This window comes from Apteryx mantelli, chromosome 1 (genome assembly GCF_036417845.1).
Source record: "Apteryx mantelli isolate bAptMan1 chromosome 1, bAptMan1.hap1, whole genome shotgun sequence".
Classification (NCBI taxonomy): Eukaryota; Metazoa; Chordata; class Aves; order Apterygiformes; family Apterygidae; genus Apteryx; species Apteryx mantelli.
In genome coordinates, this window is record NC_089978.1 from 66,423,989 (window position 1) to 66,442,425 (window position 18,437).

An 18,437-nucleotide genomic window follows, 5' to 3' on the forward strand; every position below is an offset into this window, starting at 1 on the left:
AGCATCTGGCATAAACTGTTGTCTTCTGTGATGTAAGTCATGTCTCATCTGGGACCTCTGTTGCTAGCAAAAGATGACAATAGAGAGTTAAATTGTTACCACTTTGGGGTAATAATCACATTTGTGTTATGCCTTTGTACCAAGGGTAGCATAATGCAATTTTGACTTAGAAGTGTTAAATAAGTAAATTGGGAGGTCTATCACTGTAAGATTTTAAGAGCAGTTTTTTACTTGATTTTTATATTATTTCTATGGCTTACAGAGAAAATACATAAGAACTAATGCTTTCTTAGTTATCTAAAGATATGAAAAACCAGAACAATCAGAAAAAAACATTCTCTTCTGCTATAGGATCTAGCATACATAGCAGGAATTCACAACAGTGAATGTCATGCTTTGTGACAGTGACGAAGTTCTCTAGCATGCAACAAGAGGCTCAGTTTTCATGATCAAGGGAAAAGACTAGATTCAGTGGGACAACTTCATTCAGACATGCTGGCTATTTGCATTAAGAGATAGATTTGGGGGATTAGAGAGTGAGAAGAGATAGGGCATAGGGAAGCCACAAGAAATTGTAGGAGGTTTGTAATTGTAGAGATCCTTTCTCTTGCTGGGTAAATGTTCAGGGGAAAATCCGTAGCGGGGCTTTATTATTCTTATTCCAAGGTCTTCAAGGATTTTTTTGTCATGCCCATAGTCTTAGTATCTTGCCTACCTGCATCAACTAATGATCTAGACTCCAAAATTTGGCAAGCACATGAACATTAGTAGGAAGAAGTACTCTCCTAAGCTACTAAATCAAATATTCTCCATAACACTGGACAGCAGAAATCACTACCATGAAGTAAGGGTCAATGTGAGTGTGATTGTAATCTACTTTAGGGAGTTCTGCATATGCTTTGGTGACCCACATGCTGTACAGAGAGAAAGAAAGAGCATGTGGAATGTAATGGGAAAGAATCAAAAATGCTTGGGGAAATTAAAATATTATTCTTAGATTATCAGAAGTAAAAACTGCAGAATAAATATTCTGAATGGACAGTGTGAAAAGTTAGAGTCATGAAAACTGGGAGCTATAGAGAAATGGCGCAACTAAACTAAAAGATTGTGCTTCAGCAACAAAATTGAAATTGAAGCAAAGGTGGCAGCTGATCTGGGATCTCCTGCTGCTGAAAAGTAGTTGTCTGAGGGAAACCCAAGAGATCTGTTCATCAGAAGAAGGAGAAAAGTAAGGAAAAAGAGCCAGAAAAAAAAACTATTCTGTTTCACAGCTGGAAAACCAATTACGTGTGTGTGTGTGTGTGTGTGTGTGTGTGTGTGTGTGTGTGTGTGTAAGTACACGCAAAGGAAATAAAGAAGATGCTATTTGGAGTAGATGCCTCCAAGACTTGTTTTAGCATCTTTCCAATTCAGCTAAACAGGTTCCAGAATCCTATGACTAAGGAAACCTTCTGCTCACCTTTCGGAACAGAAAAAGGGAGAGTTTACAAACGAAGTCATATAAATAGTGGGAATTTTCTGGGGGCTGATGCTTATCTCTTTTGAAAGAGGAATGAGGTTCTAGTCATGCAAATTGCAGGCACTAAGCAGTCAGTGCTCAGCACCTCGAAGAATACTGCTCAGTGGCAGCCATTTGTGAACAATAGCTATTATTGACAAAGCATGATAGGACTTGAAACCTCATTACTGATCTGCTGTGTGTCAGTACTGTTACCTATTCACAAAAAAGAGCTGTGTTTCAAAAATCAGCTGGAGTAATTTATTAGAGGTGGCTTAGATGAAAAGAACAGAGCAAGAAAGATATAGCTAAGAGGCAGCTTATGGGGCTATTTTATCATTCTTTCAGCAGTTCAACCATTAAGTCTCTTTTATAAAAGTAAATTGTCAGAGAGAATTCTGTTAGGAAGGACAAAGCAGAGTTCTTTTATCAGAAATGTATCACATTTTGCTTTAAGATCTGTTCTTCTCACAAACTATGGCATAGAAACTGACTTCTCCATGATCAGAGAAAAGAAAGGCAAGACAAATAGATTATTTTCTGTGCTGCCTTCCAATGACTGAAAATGGAGCTTTAACCCTATGTGGGAGAGAAAGGGTCCACTGGAGAAGGGTCTGACAGTGATTGAGGCATATCTATAATAATGATTCACTGGAGTCTTCATTCCTCAGTCAACCCATGTGGAGAGCTGTTGTCCTCTAACGGGCTTTGGAGTTTGGCAGAGCCTTGTGTCTTACGTTAGGGAAAGGCCACTGGGTTTTCATGTTGTTTGGTAGCTTTGAGTGGCCTGACCTAATAGGGTGATATCTGCCCAAGAAAGTGACTGTCTTGTTATTGGTCTCTAATCTGAAGATTTATTCCAAACAGATGCATGAGATATAATCTGTGAGGTCTCATGGAGGCAAGCAAGGAGATGGAGCTTGAAGGGTTTTTTGAGTGGTATTGTGACCCTTTAATATGAATGTTGCAGTTCCAGGTTATTTTCACATCATTACTGATAATTATTTCTAAGCTTCATTCTTGAGTTTTGGACATCCCAGCTCAACATTTAGAATCAACGTCACTTATGAGAAGTTTTGTAGAAAGATGCTTGTGGCAAAGCTGAAAACAGAAATCCTGTTTGCTGTTTCCCTCCTCTGGATTTCTAGTTCAAAATTATTCCTCCTGAATTATGTGGGGTATACAGTTTGTACAGGAAATGTGTTCTAAATATAGCGTCGCTTAGAAGTCACTAAGACTTCTGAACTTGATGAGTGCTGAAGGGTCCCTTCTATCTGTTTTAAAAGTCAAGCCAATCTCATTTTTTTTATAATGAAATACAGGTGTATTTCTTGCTTTATTCTCATCTGTGTTCTGCTCCATGCCAAGACATGAACATTTCAGGATTTTTGTAGATATGTTTGCAAAGACAAGCATATAATGAAAAAAGATGTGAAAGAAAGGCCAGATGACATCACTTCGGTCAGTTTAAAGAAGCTTAATATTTGGTTGTTTATAATCCCAGTATGTTAGTTGTTTGTTCTGTGATAAGAGCTTTTTTGGTGTGGAGACTGAGCCACAAGACTTATTGCAGCAATGAAGACAGTGTTTGTCTGTTGGTTAGAGTAATGGATTGGAAGGCAGAAAGGTCTTGGGTCCTAGACCAAGCTGAATCAGTGGCTCATCGTGTGACTCTGGGAAAGTGCATTCAACTCAGTTCTGCAATATTGCAGAAATCAGGTCAGCTGCTAAACTGAAGCAGGTTCTAAGTGACAAGTCAATACTGCATATGGGAGAGGAGAGCCCTTTCTCTTATTCTGGATAAAGGTAAATTGCACACTGTTTTCACCTGAGCCTACATTTCATGGTGAAGAATTGTGGCTGTGGTAGCACTCTTGTATTGTCAATTGGATATTTTGAAGAAACAAAAACAGAAAAAAACACAAAGACAAACTTACCATCACTCCAAGAAGTTCAAATAGAAGTGAGTAGGAAGGATGAAAAAATATCCAAAGAAAAACTCTCTGCTGTTTATTTTGATATCAAGGAGAACTTAATTTATCCATTCCAGGTTTCAGATTTTGGCATCAGCTGATCACAAATATGCAAAATAAAATCAGCATTACATTGAACTATGGATTTTGTCTCCTGAATAGGGAAGTAACTAAAACAGCTTTTTGGTACAAATGGGAACTGAAAAATAATATGCAATTTTTATCAGCAGGAATAGTGCTGCTTCCACTGTTATAATTTTTCAGGTGTTCAGGTGCATATTGGGACATCTCATTTGCAAATTAAAAATAGGAGAAGCTTTTCCAGGTCCATTCTTTTCTCTTTGTGAAAATTTATTAAGACATCTTGCAAATCAAAAGTATATGGGTGAGAAAGAAGATTATCACTTGTATTTGACTACCAATTTTTATATCCGCAAGGATGAGATCTTTTTTATCAATGCCTTTTTCTGTATTTTAGGAAATACAGATTGCCTGGTTTGACCCCGTTACAAATAGCAAAATTTGCAGTGGGATCTGCATATAGTCCTGGTGTGTTAAATCCTGTAGCATATATACACTGTTTCACCCAAATCTTTACCAAAAAGAAATGTCTCAATAGTAGAAATTCACGGTAATCACTCTAGCAGATATTTATTGAGCTTTTTGGACCCCTTCCAAAAAAATTTACTTACAGCTGTATGTTTTGCTATTTTGCAATCACATCCTGCTGACTTTTTCCAGTTTGAAATGGCCAAATGGATCTGGAGAACACAAGTGACTAAATTCCTGATATTCAATGACCTGAATAGTTTTATCTGATCCGCTCAGAGCAGAGTAAAAGATTCAGGGAGAAGATTATGTTTTGGAATCTGAACTGAAAAATGAAATAGGTCAGTAAGAAAGCTAGTTCTCATGGTCTTTTTCTTGTTTCAAATAGAAAGGAAATGGTGGGTGTTGCATCTGACCAAGCAGTGAGCAATAAACCCTTCCATCATCAAATGTAGTTCTTTTCCCAGTTTGCAAATATCTTATCCATTCTTCTTACTTTTAAGGAAATACCAGCCCTATCCTGAGAAGCAGTTCTGACAAGTTGCATAGCAAATTTCCACATTTAATATTTCCAGTACAGTAATTTGTCTAACAGCCAACTCTGAAAACTGAGCCAGAACTGTAAGGGTTATATTGGGCTAGACACTTACCCATCGCCACGTATTGATAAAAGCAGTGTCAGTCAGTCTGAGCCATCAGTGATAAACCTGTACAAATCCTTTCCTTTCAAATTATGCTATCAGTGATAGCTCCTAAGTTCCAGTTCTTGCTGTATATATCTAATTGCAATTTAGTAAATAATTCTGCAAGAAGAACTCCAACTCAACTCTCTCTCTCCCTCTCAGTTATGTCTGATTTTGCAGGCACAGCAGGTTTAAAAAAAGCCATCAAAAACTGTCACCAACCTCCCCCCCTCCAAGAAAAAAAAAACCTCCCAGGATCTCCAAATACATAAGAAGCAGGTCAGCAGGTTATGGCTGTATACAGCTATTCTTCAGAGGAAAACTGGCTAACTAACTAAATATATAAATACAGTTCACACACAAACAGGCATTTTTAAGTAATTACGGAAACCAGGAAACTGGAATAAAATCTCAGTGGTTATGCTTACATTCGGGAAAACCTGGCACCATTGCACTGCACTGAACAAATACAGAAGACAGCCATGAAAACAGCTGTACAGCTGTTTTATATCAATCCCTAACTCTTGCTAATGCAATTGCATTGCTGCTTGTTCAAAAGCAAAAATCTTTCCTACATTGTCAGGTTTGTTTATTCTAGGTTTGTAATAGGTGCAAATGAGTTTTAGAATTATTGGATACACATGTGAAATATAATTTAACAACTTTAAGGTTTCCCAATCACTAAGAGTAATATGTTCTTAAGTAAGTTTGCCAATTTACGTAGGTGAGTAAACTAGACAGGTCAAATAACTGGCGTGGTTTATAAATAGACTAAAACATCTCCATATATAGACTAGCATCCAGACTTTCTATTGTTTGAAGCAAATGATATCATTATTTGGATGTCTTTCCAGAACTGAAAATGACTAGACTTCAGAAAATAAAAGTAGTTAAATATAGAAATTGCTACTTTAATGAGTGGATTCTGTGTTTCATTATTGTGCTACTAATATGTGAACAAATGGCTTTCTGTACTTGGGGATGGGAAGGGGGATTTCATTTCAGTAATATAAAATGTTGGACAAAAGCCAAATTCAGATTAATGGCTGACAGTCTCTTTTATCCTCATTGCTTTATGGAAAATATTTTTGATCCACTGTGCAATATAATTGAACATACCAGGTGGTTACACTGTCCACTAACTTGTGCCTTACATAGGCATTTACACTTGTGCAAATCAAATACAAATTGCGTAGTAGTTTGCATAGGACTTTCTAATAGAATAAAATTAAAGGAAAAACAAACTGTGCCTTCTAGTATAGCTTGTCATCACAGACTCCCTAGAGACACAAGTAAATAGGTCTGCTTTGCCACATTAGATAGCTTTCTTGGTCATCATAACTAGAAAACACTTCTGCTGACTCCTGTAGTGTTAGTTTTTAAAACCACCTAACCAGATTCAATTAGGAATGATATGTTGGGAAGCAGGGCTCTTGTTAAGATGTCCCGGTGCTCTTTCTTACTCTAAAGATCACCATGCTGTTAGATGAGGAATGCCATGCTGTATGGTAAATGAGAATCAGTTGTCATATAAGAAAAGATAAAAGACTAAAATAATATGCGTCTCTAAAAGCATGCATTTGCCAGAGTGTAATCAAGTTTAAAAAGGTATCAAAACAAATTTTAATTTAGCAATCCAGGTTTTCCTTTGGCCGCTTCAGCATCTTCTTTCTCTGAGATTTGGCTGTAAGTATGAGCTGACTCTTTGTGCAGAGGGATAATTAAGTCACCTAAATTTAGGCATCTACATGTTCACATGTCTGACCTCGCATTATAATCAAGGAAGCCAGTGGGTATTAGCTTACCTGAATTAATAATAGTTAGTAATAACTAATAATTTGCATACCTTATTTTGCTTACCTTTATCAATGTATTTCCAGCTTCAAACTCTTACTTGACTCACATCTCTTTTTTTTCTGTGAGCAGATATGATTCCTAAGCTGGTAAAATTGAAAATGGATTGCTCATAGGAGCAACACTTTTATTGTTTCTCTGTAAATGTTCTAGGTCTTGGGTGTCAGTTGATGACCCTGTAACATTTGCCCCTTTGTAAGAAGTATTACAGATATCTTCAGCCATGGCAGCACACTTCTCAAAGAGTTTAGTTTGCCTGCAACATCACCTCTCTCTTGCTAACATATGCTCAAGCCTTAGTTGATCATTAAGGAAAGATTTGTCATTCCTTTAGGCACCAAAATCGCCTGTCTTAAATAGGGAAGTCACAGAGGACCTTGTTCTTCCTTCTCTGGATGCAATTTTATTCTAGGAAAAGCCCTCTGTATCTTAACTCTCCTCAATTAGATCTTGAGAGCTGCAGCACATTGCAGTTTTCCATAGCATTGCATATTATTCCAAAATAAACAGCAGTGATGAATATTTATATAATGGTGACCATTTTTATTGTTTGACATTTTACAGTGTTTTAACTGTTTTTTTCCCATCTCATATTCCTTTCTTAGGATAACATATAATCGTCTCCGTGAGGAATAATCCAGCAAAATGCAGCTGAATCTAGTGTCTGTACCTGTAAAATACCAAGCCCCTATTCGCTGACTTCTTGACAGAAAACTATCTCATGGCATATGCTGCTTGCTGGGAAGTACACTGTTTGCAGACTACCCCGTGCTGGGCAAGTGGGCAAGACACCTGTCCAGTTATTCAAATATCTGTACTGTATATTTAGGCAACTTTTAAGATTTACTCTGTGATTGAGCCTCTTAAAGACCTTATTTTCTTTTTAATGTCTACTATATCACAGCAGCTCCTTCTGGATTCCATCTGGTTTCCTGGGTAAATATGTGTTTGGGAGGAAAGCCACGAAAATAAAAATGCTTTTATGAAAACGTGAAGGGTAACTTCACACTGTAGTATGACTGGCTTCTGCAGTTGTTATGAGGCACAGTCTGTAAACTAGGACAAGAGAACTTTATAATTTGGAAAGGGGATGGTAAATAGTGCCCCAAATAGAGTGAGCTTGTGGAGCTGTGAAGTTTCATTTTGAAATGAAACTACAGCCTCCAAAACAAGGCCTCATGCCAGAAGGTTCATATAATCAAGAGCTACAAGCTGGACCGTAAGAGGAAAGTCTTTTATAGTTTCATTTCTAAGAGGTACAGGTTCATGTTTCCCATTACTGCCCTTGACACAGTTGCTGAGACATATTTGAAAGGGCAAGTTTATGTCTTTTCAGGACTCTTCAGCATCACAGACTTTGTGTTCTCTTGCCCTGCCTTCCCTCACCCCCAAACGCCAAGCCCAGGTATCTCAGAGCCTAGGAGCTGTGCTGCTTTTGTGTGCTCCTCCTCTTGACGTTTGCATGTTCGTCTGGACTCAGAACTGAAGCAAGCTGCTTGCTCAGTGACCTGCATTCCAGTTTTCTCAATACACTCCATAGTAAGAGAAATAGCATTTGAAACTCCACGCAAATCAATAAAGTATAGTATTTGCCACAAGCATTGCTCTTTTCATTACATTGTGAAGATTGAATTAGGCAGTTGTTAAGAGACCAGCTTTCTGAATATGGCTGGTGGCATTGTCTCTGTGTTCATCCTGGGACCAGTGTCCTCCTACATGCTTTTTCTCATTGAAGGATATGTAAATACATTGCCCCCCCTACTTTTGGTGGGAAGTGTAAACATTCATATGATACTGAGGTCACACAGTAAATTATTCCAATTGCCATGCATGCAGTCTAGAAGAGATTCTGGCTTCCATACAGATATGAAAGAAAGAAATATTTCTTAGTCAAATAATTCTCAGAACAGTTGGAGAGAGCATCCACACCCACATCTTTTCCTTCCTCTCTGAATGTGCCAATTTATGTCCCCCTTTCCCCCGCCAATTAAGGCCTTCACAGTGGTCTTACTGTCCACTATACTAGGGGCTGCTGGATTGCAAGCAGTCAGCTTCAGATGACTGGTTCCTTCTTTGGCATTGTAATTCTATGAGAACAGAGCGTTTTCCAGCCTGGGCTTAATGCTGGTTAATCCAGGCCTCCCCCACTGACAACATTCTCCATACTTGTTTTGAATGATTGTTTATAGATGTTTCTAGAGAAATAAGTCTGGCATCCAGGCAACAAATGTTTTCTCTCTTTAAGTAGTTAAAAGCTGGGTTTAAGAAAATACAACTGTGCAATTATGCTTGAAACCAATGAAGTTCCTATCTGTCTGATTTCTCAACAACAGGAATAACCAAACGTAACCATATTTGAATTTTTCTCCATTTGTTTGAAAGGAAGCAGGAAATGAAATGCCTATAAATTGAGGTTTTATAGACAAACTTGAAATTAATATGAGTTTTCACAACTGAATGTCAAATGTGGAAATAAGGATTCACAACAGAAGTATGGGCCAGTCTTCTTGACAGCCATACAGTGTGCTGCTTCAGAGGCATGTTTGGAATCCTTACTTGAGTTTCGAACTAAAATCTCACATGAAGCATCTGCCTATGCCACCCACTGCATGCTGCAGAGGCATGCAGCATGCCAGCACCCTGAGTCGTAGATCAGCTTTTCAGTGAGTTCCCAGACCACCTAAAATCTTTGTCAGTAAAAATTGGAGGAGCTGCTGTGACTAATGGAAAGAATAGAATCGGGCTGCATCAAGACGGAAGTTAATGCACAACTGTAACTTACAAAACTGTACCAAAGAAAATGTGGGTGTGCAGAATCTTTTGATTCCAGGTTGCAGCATTTTTATTATAACTTCCTTTTTTTTTTTGAGCAGCATGTCAGGAAATGGCTTATATTTCCTGGATTTTATGTACTCATAGAACTTTCTTTTGAGGTCTGTCCTCTGGTTGCCTTTGTTCTTTGTCAGAATGCCATCCATTAGAGTAAAGGTACTTGAATGGGCATGCAGAGACAGCAATTACATAAATGTGGTCAAGATTAGTAATCAATAATTCATTAATGTGTGGCAAAGTTTAAAGAGACCTGAGGATATGTTTCAGTATTTTTTTAAGAGTTTGGCTGAAAGAAACTGGATTTAAGTCAAAACCAGAACCCTTTATGAATTCTCTAAAAAGAAATTGTCTTTTGTTGCCTGAAGATGTATTAACATAAACGATATTGTTTTGGGACAAAAATTTTGTGAGAAATCAAGAGAGCGAAAAAAGTTTTTTGTATTGGGACACCCACATTTTATGCTTGCTATTTCACATGCATAAAAAAGAGAATGTGTTAGCACGAAGCAAATATGCAGGCTTTACATACGTAGCTGGCACTTGCATGTTTTCTCTTGCTTGTGTATAAGTTGTGTTCAGGTCCCTTGAACCATGAATCTTATATTCATTTCAGCACAGTGACCCAATGTTATTAAAGGGAGAGTTGGAAAATTCCCTCTTCTCCCTTTCCGTTTATTTCTTTCCTTATTCCCCCTTCACCATCCATTGCAGCCTAGTTCATGGCCTGCTCCTTAGAGCATTCCCGAGGGTAGGTGCATGTTTGATTTCGTCAGTCGGAGAACTGAAATTCAGTCTCCCATTTCCTGCGAAACTGTTATGGGCAATGAATGGTGCAGCGGAAAGCTGCTCTATACATTCCTCCTCCACCCCATCATCTTCTCCAGCTGTATTTTAAAAATAGAAGAGGTACAACCACATTTGCTGGTAGGTCAGGTTCTGTGAGCAAGACATACTCATATAGGCCCCTGTGGATCTGTCTAAACTGCTGACTGAAAGAGGACAGACAGTGAATTTCAGCTTTTTGTCTGTTCTGGACTGCTCTTATCTCTGCAAAATAAATCTGCTCTAGAGAAGGCTGGCTCTAACCAGTGTGGACATAAGCTAGTCTGTGCCACTTGACCCCATGGCCAGGGATCTATCTCTGGCCTTTATATTTAGTAGTTTCTATTTAGCTATAGTCTCAGACGGCTGGGAAGTTACTCTGCCTTGTTTTTAGATCCCAGAGTAATTCAGCTGGAACCCAGGTGGCCAGGGTGGCACATACATGTGTGCATGGCCAGAAACAAAATGGCCCTGCCAGCTGTACTAGAGGAGCTTATTGTTAATATTAGTATTATTACACAATTATATTACTATAAAGAAATCTTATAGCACATAAGTGCTATTAAGTTGCAATTCTATTGCCTGTACTCCTGCACTGAGTATCTGGGTAAAAGTGTATATCCTTCCTTAAAAGTTTATCCCTTCTTAGCCCACCCTCCCATGCCAAGTCTTTCAGCTACAGACATGATGGAGAGTCCCATGGGCGGTCCAAGGGGCGCCCTGGGGGCTTGGGCCCACAGGTCAGCGTCACTGCTGCTTGTAGGCATCCACACTCCTACCATCCGAAAATCCCCCCCACTTCTTTTTTCTTCACTAGATTTAATACCCTATTCCCCATTTTTTCTTTTCCCAAACCCACCTTTACACTACCTGTGCATTTGCTTTTCTCCACCCAGACTTCTCCCAAATAAACAACCCACCCCTTATTACTTTTTCCTTATTGGTCACAATTTCGTTACAATCATACCCAAAGTCGGTGTTTCTGACAGTTACCTAGGGAATTTTGGCCCAACATTGTCTTACTGATAGTTATCTAGGTGAGACAGCCTTATATTCCAAAACTGATTTCTGACCTACAGTTCATGCTGGTTGTATTTCATTTACATTATATGCATTTTGGACAGAATTACCATGCTTTAGCCTCGACTCCCCTACCTAATTCTAATTCAGCAGTTTCTCATGTAGTGCACAGACGGCTTGCATGCCAGTGCAACAGTATAACCCATTCTGTGCTCACATTATCTCTCTGCCCTTGAATGGTTTGCCTGACACTCCTTGTTCCCATCAGAGGCCTGGTGTTCCAGCAGCACCTCTTACTCACAGGGGTGTTCAGATTGAGACCCTTAGTGTGGGATTCATCTCACCTGAATCTAGGCATCTGCAGTGTAGACACATACATCTGAACTAGTTACGCTGGGCTACTTTTATAATCTGTGCCAGGAAAACTGACCCTTCTAGGGTGTGGTTTATCTCAAATATCTAAAATAGTTCTGATTAAATTCCCTGTGTTGTTTATAACAGCACGGCAGATGATGTGCTGTAGATGTCTATATCACAGATACCTTAAATTAGATTATATAAACCCCATTTCTAGAGCCTGCCTAGACTCCAGACTTGTTAATGATTAGCAGAATTTTGGATCACACAAAAAATTAGCAAGATCTGGATTTGGATGTTTAGTCAGTAGATAACCTCAGATTTGAGAAAGTTGCCATCCTTCCAGTTTACTTGCACAGATCCTAGAATACCATTTTGCTGCAAACACAGTTTTCAAAATCTAACTCCATGCTGACTAAATTAGGAGATCCACCTCCCTCTCTTTATATTTCTGCAGTGTAGATATCTCTGTATAAGCTAGTCACCTGCACCCACTATTATGCTTAACAGAGAGCAGTAAGTACTTTCTGGGACTAATGCAGTGGTCAGTATAGATGCCAAAATCAGAATGGGGTGAATTTTGTCCTAAGACTGCCTGTCTTCCCCACTGACTAAAAAGGTAGTCCAGGCACCTGTCTCAGGTCAAGACATCTACATCTGGATGTCACCATTGGTGTTACATTCCCAGAAATGTTTTTTCCTCAAGAAATAAACATTTTTGTGGTACTTTAAAACTACATTGTCCATCTCTAAGTTTTTAACTGGGCTTTTTGAATTCTAATTATTGCTAATTATGTTCCCATTTGATTTCCCTTCATGTGAATTGTGTGTCTGTGTGCATATAATTTTTTTCATCAGAGTTTTACAAGGGCCTTTAACAAATTTATTTTTTAACCTTAAAAAAGTCTTAAACTATAATGTTTTATATGTTTTATACTGTAACTTCCCGTAATGTCTGCTACTGTAACTTCCCCTTAATGTCAGATTAAATGACGGTGCAATTATTTGCCTTCAGGAAATTATAAACATGCATAGATGATAAAATGGAAAGTGTTACATGTGACTAAAGGCTTCCAGAGTCCTCTTACTAGCAGTCAAAAAATGAAGAAGCCAAAATTAGGCTATAAGGAGAGCCCAAGTATAATCCAGAAAAGACATATTTAACAATGGTCTCAAATGTTTTCTTGTTAAGTTCCCTACCTTTGGAGAAATCTTCCTAATTTTCCTCTTCATTATCTGATGAATCTATGTGCATAAAAGGACATAAAATGAGAAAAGAAAAAAAAAGCTTCCTAAAATTGTGGAAGAAAACAATTGTATCCCCACATTAGCTGCTGCTGTTGTTGCAACATGCAAATTAAAATGTTGGATGATGGATAGTACACAAACAATAGACCTTGAACTTCTTCCAGTCTAAATTAATATTAGCAGCCTCCCTTTTTTCACAAGTGCACAAATATCTTGCCATAGTTCTGATTCATACTCGATTTTCTCCTTAGCAACAGTTTACCAAGTTTAGAGTCACTCCGCTAATTAAGAAAGAAACAAACTCCTTATTGTTCTCTTTATTATTTTCGCAGTAGGCATAATTGAAAACCCACATGATTAAATTATTGTATCTGTTGGTCTGTTACTGTTAGGCCAGGATATATTGCTATTTACAGCTCCAACCAGAACAGCTCTTTAAAAGTTCATAATGAATTTCTATTAATGGCTGCACTCCTTAGTACCTTGCTCCTTAGCGAACACCTTAGTCCTGCAGAGGAAAATGTTCACACAGGCATCTGTGTGGCACCCGTGGAAATGAATAAAACTATTCTGGATTTCTGAAAAGGGGGGGAAGAGGGGACCTCTGTGGAAATGAAAGGACATGAGAGAAAGATCCATTTCATCTGCAAATAGGTTAATAGGGAAGCGACATGAAAATAGTAAGCTTAGTTTTCTAGTAAACTGTGTTTGTGACTGTCAGATCATTTAATTAACAGACAGACCAGCCTGAACAAGTTGCTAGAGTTCACAAAATGGTCTTGGCTTATTATTTCCTCTAAATACTAGCTTAAACGTAAAGTAGAGTTCAGAGCAAGATGCAGAGCACTATTATGTCCATGAGATAATTTTCGGAATCAAACATCTAACTTCTAAATAGCAGGGGGCATAGGTTCAGTTCTGTGGTCCTGTTTTATCAATGTGAAATGCCTATTCGTTTCATTAAATGTGGGAAGTAAGTATAAAACTGAAACTAAAATATTTTATTGTCTAAAACTATTGAATATGGAAATTAATCTTATGGCACAGCCATCAACCTCTCGTGACAAACAAAAGAATTTATTTGGGGAACTTTATATTTCTGCTTGCCATAATATATTGAGAGCCTGTTGTGTAAGTATAAGCCAAAGGAGAACTTAGGCAATGCCTGTTAGATACCTGCTTCATACCTTTTGTTCCTTCAGCTCATCCAGTGGAGTCCAAAACCTGGAGTGGTGTTTTCAGGTCCTCAACAGTGTAAAGAGAGACCTGGATACCTCAGAAATGTGATCCAACAACCCCACATGTTGAGCGGGGAATTGCTGAGAGCTAGTCCATGAAAAATGCTGAATGGGGCAGTGCCAGTCCCTTGCTATATTTTAGGTCCCTGAGTCGAAGCTGGGGCAGGAAGAAATCCAGAACTCAGCACTCCCCCTTGGAGTCAAACGCATACTGTTTGGGGGGTAATGCAGCGACTGGTGGTGTCAGCACGACCAGCTTGTTGAACAGCAGCAAGGCAGTTCAGAGCACCCATTTTGTTTTAGAGGCTTGTTTGTACCCAAGTCACCCACCTTTCAAGAAGCAACATGCTCAGGCAGGGAGAGGGAAGGAGGCGTTCATCCCTACCATGGTGCAGCAAAGGGTTCCCAGTTCTCCAGGCTACGAGGGGAGCAAGCAGAATGGCGCCTGACTCTGTACCCTCGTGACAGGGTGCCTTGCTTCTGGTTTCTGTTCTTAGGAGTATTTTTGGTTTTATGTAAGGAGTGGGGCACATGAAAATTAGCGGCAACCCTGTGGCTCCAAGACATGCTTCCTCTAGACTTCAATTCCACTACAGTCCATCTTTCGTTTCTCTGTGGATCTGTTAATTATTTGCTGTGGGGCAAAACAGGTTCAGAAATAATGATGAGGCATCTCGCCTTCTTTCCTCCTCCTTTCCAGATTACTTATTAGGCCGCTGGGGTACTCTTAAGGGTTTCAAACCTCTGAGCTCAGGTGGGCCACAGGCTGGTCTTTACTGTGTTCCTAATTCCTGAATTACAGTTATAAAAGTTATACCATAGCATGCACAGCATCTTCTTTTCTGGTCAGGTTTCTGAAGAAAAGTGACAGTAGCTGCTATATTTTGTGCTGTTGGTGTGCATTAGGTATGTTTTGAGCTTGCCTGTTCAGGTCCATCCAAGGATTTGCATAGGGTGTTGCATATTTTGTATTCATATACATGCAGTCCAGGCCAAAGCAGTTCTGGACATGCAACTGCAGTTACCTACTTAATCAACGTCTGAAGTCTAGATCAGAGTAGTTGGTAGCAAGTTGTAGGGACCTCCAGGATAGGCAGCCAGGAAAAGAGAGGAGTTTGGCTCGTGATTTTGAACATGATACCCAAGACTTCCTTTATGCCCTCCCATAAATATTTTAAAATGTAGCGACAATTTAGAGCATGCATAGAAGGATGCACTACATGGTGACACAGGACTTAGACTGTGTCCCTGAAGAATCCAAGCAGCTGCGTGTCTGTGATAGGGATATCTGTTGCATGTGTCAAAAAGATGTGTGAGACATATTGCTCAACATGAAGCTGCAAAATTTTGAAACTGTGGAGGGAAATTAATATAGTAACATTATATTTCTTGAGGCTGATCTCCAGAAACTGGAAAGTCACTCAGTGCTGCTGCTTCTAAGCATGACTTAAAGAGGTTTCACCTAGAAGTCATAGACCTGATCCAAGTCTTTGCTTGAGAAAACTCCCAGGGAGTCTGGGAATCAAAGCTTACTGTGTTGTGCCAGATACTGTAATTGATATCATTTAACTTTCTTTTTATGTATCTTCTGGTTTGCAGGGTGGAAAGACTTACACAGGACCATGTGGAGGAAGAGACTGCAGTGGAGGATGTCAGTGTTTCCCTGAAAAGGGGGGCCGTGTAAGTAACATTTTTTCCTGTTCAGATGTTCTTCATGGTACCAGTTCAACACCATTTGTTGTAGGTGGACTTGTGTCAGACTGTCAGAGCTAAGGATATTAAAATAATTATTCTTTTTCAGGAAAAAGTTCTGTTATTTCATCTTACACTTGTATATTTGCACCTGTAGATTGCAGCACTTGTTGATTTGAAGAAATACTTTGTTACAAAGTATAGCATGTTCTTCTGTTGAAGTTTACAACCAAGGGACCTCACAGCCATAATGAACTGATTAAACCAGAATTCTAGGGACAAACATCCTGCTATATTATATACTAGAGCATTCCTGGATTGTGGGACAGTGCTAAATAAATGTAAACAAAACCACTCAGTAACCTTCTCGAAATATTTCTAAAGAAATAGTATCCAATAAAAGATATCTGATACATGTGATGTCCATTAAAGCAGGCAAGAACCAGGCCTGCAAAACCTGAAATCCCCACTGGAAGGGAACCACTTGTGACTTTGTGGTGTTAGGTTCTTGCTGTTACTCTTTTTTTCAGTTTTGGGGAATAGTGGGAGATGAGGCAGAGGAAGGGAGGTGGGATGGGAGGGATTAGCCACCTGCCACAAAGAGCTCCAAGCAATAGGCCATTTTCTATCCTATATGGCTTAAAGCCCTGGCTGGCAGGCTCCTTCTGTACAATTTGGTCTTCTGCAGCTGAGAGGATGATTCAGCCTTTTCCATCCACCCATCTCTAAGAATAGGTCAGGAAAGAGATGCAGCAGGTCATATGCTCTTTCTGCTATCGCAGCCCTCATAAGCTTATTTAGTTCTCTGCCTTCCTTCCACACTGCACACTGCCAGGTTCAGTTTCCATCACATTCCTCAAGCTTGACTCCATGTCTGAGTGGAAGAAAAGGTGGAAGGAAAAGTAGAGTATAGGTGGGAGGCAGGGAACACTCTTGTTTACAGCAGAAGTCCTGACGTCTCTGTGGAAGTCAGATGATCCTTGGGTTACCATGCCATAAGCACTGTAATGGTTATATACTCCCATCCCCTGACCACGATCTGCTCATGGTCTGCTTTTCATTACGATAGTCTAATGGCAAACCAATGGAAATAAGACAAATAAACCCTCTGTTGACACACAGCTTCCAGTTGGGCTCTCTCCTGCTGTTATTGCCTTACCATGACCATTTAGCACATTAAGTTTAGCAAGTGCCTCCTGCCACATCCCTCCAAGAGCACTGAAAGACAAAAACTGTTGCTGTATGAAATGGGTTCAAGTCTGATGTTACTAATGTCTTTTTTCAGAGGAATTTTTTTTGTTCTAAGACCAAAGCATGGATGTACTTGTTCTGCTCTACAGTTAGTGAAAATAGTCATCTGTTGAAAAACTACCAACTTTGTAACTAAAGTATTTTTCATTTTCCTTAATGGCTGAATGAGTCTTATTTAACAAGTTGCTAAGTGTGCAAGAGAAGATGCAGCCAAACAAAAGTAAATGAATACGTTAGAAAAGCTGAAAATGTTAAACTGTCCAAGTAGAGAATCAGTCTGGTGCCAGTGTCCAGAAGCTCCCTGTGATTTGCTTAGTATCTGCATTAGGAGATAAGAGCAGATTTAATGTGCTCCCTCTCCATTTTTCACTGATGTCAGAGAAGCAAAGTAACCTCAGTAACTAATCTTACTGGGCTCCCATTAAATATACACTAAAAAAGAGAAAAGGAGTACGTTACAAAATATAATTTATATTTTGCTACTTGTGGTTTATTGTGCAAGATGTGAAGGAATATTGGAGAAAGTAGTTTAAAGAATTTTATAACACTTCAGAAATTGTATTTTAATTCTGGAAAATACATACCTCACTCTGAGTCAGCATACACTGCATATATTTTGTGTCTACTGGTCTCTTCAGATGTCAAAACCTCGGTTAAACAGCTGGTTTAAGGAACAAGATTGGCCTTTAGAGACTAGTTAAATTTGGCGTAGCTTCTGATCTCATGCTAATGCTCAAAGGGAATATTTATTTTCACAAAAACTCTGTATCATCTGGCACGACACACACTTGCTGTTTGAGGTGACTCATTCCATGCACAATAGACATATTGCATGTTTACACTTGTAAGAATGCCTGAAGAAGTTTGCTAGAGCCTGCTTGTTCGGTGACTCTCTGGGTCAGATACAACAGACCTGTCACTTACAGGGCATCTGGAATTCAGGTAAAAATAGTGCTGTGAAAGTCTGCAGCCAGTTATCAGCCCTACCACTCTATGAAAATTTACATTCTTTTCATAACAGATCTCTCAAAACCAGACAAACAAAAGCACTTTCTTTGGATTTCTGCTAATGAGTGCATATCAGAAACTGTTGACTGATGTAAGTGCAGTGGAGTATTAAACACTATTGCAAATTATTAAAGTAGAAAAATCTGAAAAAAATGCCCGCTTGTTATTTATATGTGTTTCTACTTCATTTTCTGCTATTGTTTCAGTTCCATTCTTAAGATACAGCACTTAGATAAAGATGCTGTATTTATTTTCTTCGTCCAAGGGCATTTGTTTAAATAAAGTGTTCTTTACAAAAATTTCCCCTTGACATCATCTGGGGGCTCTGTGCTAGAGGCACAGAGGCACTGTCTGTCTACACGTATGAGGATTCAGCTAGACTTTGGTCATTTGTGCCAGGTCTCCAGATGTA

At 39.1% G+C, this 18,437-nt stretch overlaps 1 protein-coding gene across 3 annotated transcripts in view; it reads left to right on the forward strand.

The window, feature by feature from the left end:
* The window catches only part of COL4A2 (collagen type IV alpha 2 chain), a 152,474-nt gene that overhangs the window by 28,789 nt on the left and 105,248 nt on the right, over positions 1-18,437 (forward strand). For all 3 annotated transcript variants that reach the window (XM_067293899.1, XM_067293893.1, XM_067293906.1), the window contains exon 4: positions 15,674-15,754. In XM_067293899.1, coding sequence (XP_067150000.1) covers positions 15,674-15,754 — 81 coding nt within the window. The remainder of the gene's footprint in view (positions 1-15,673; positions 15,755-18,437) is intronic.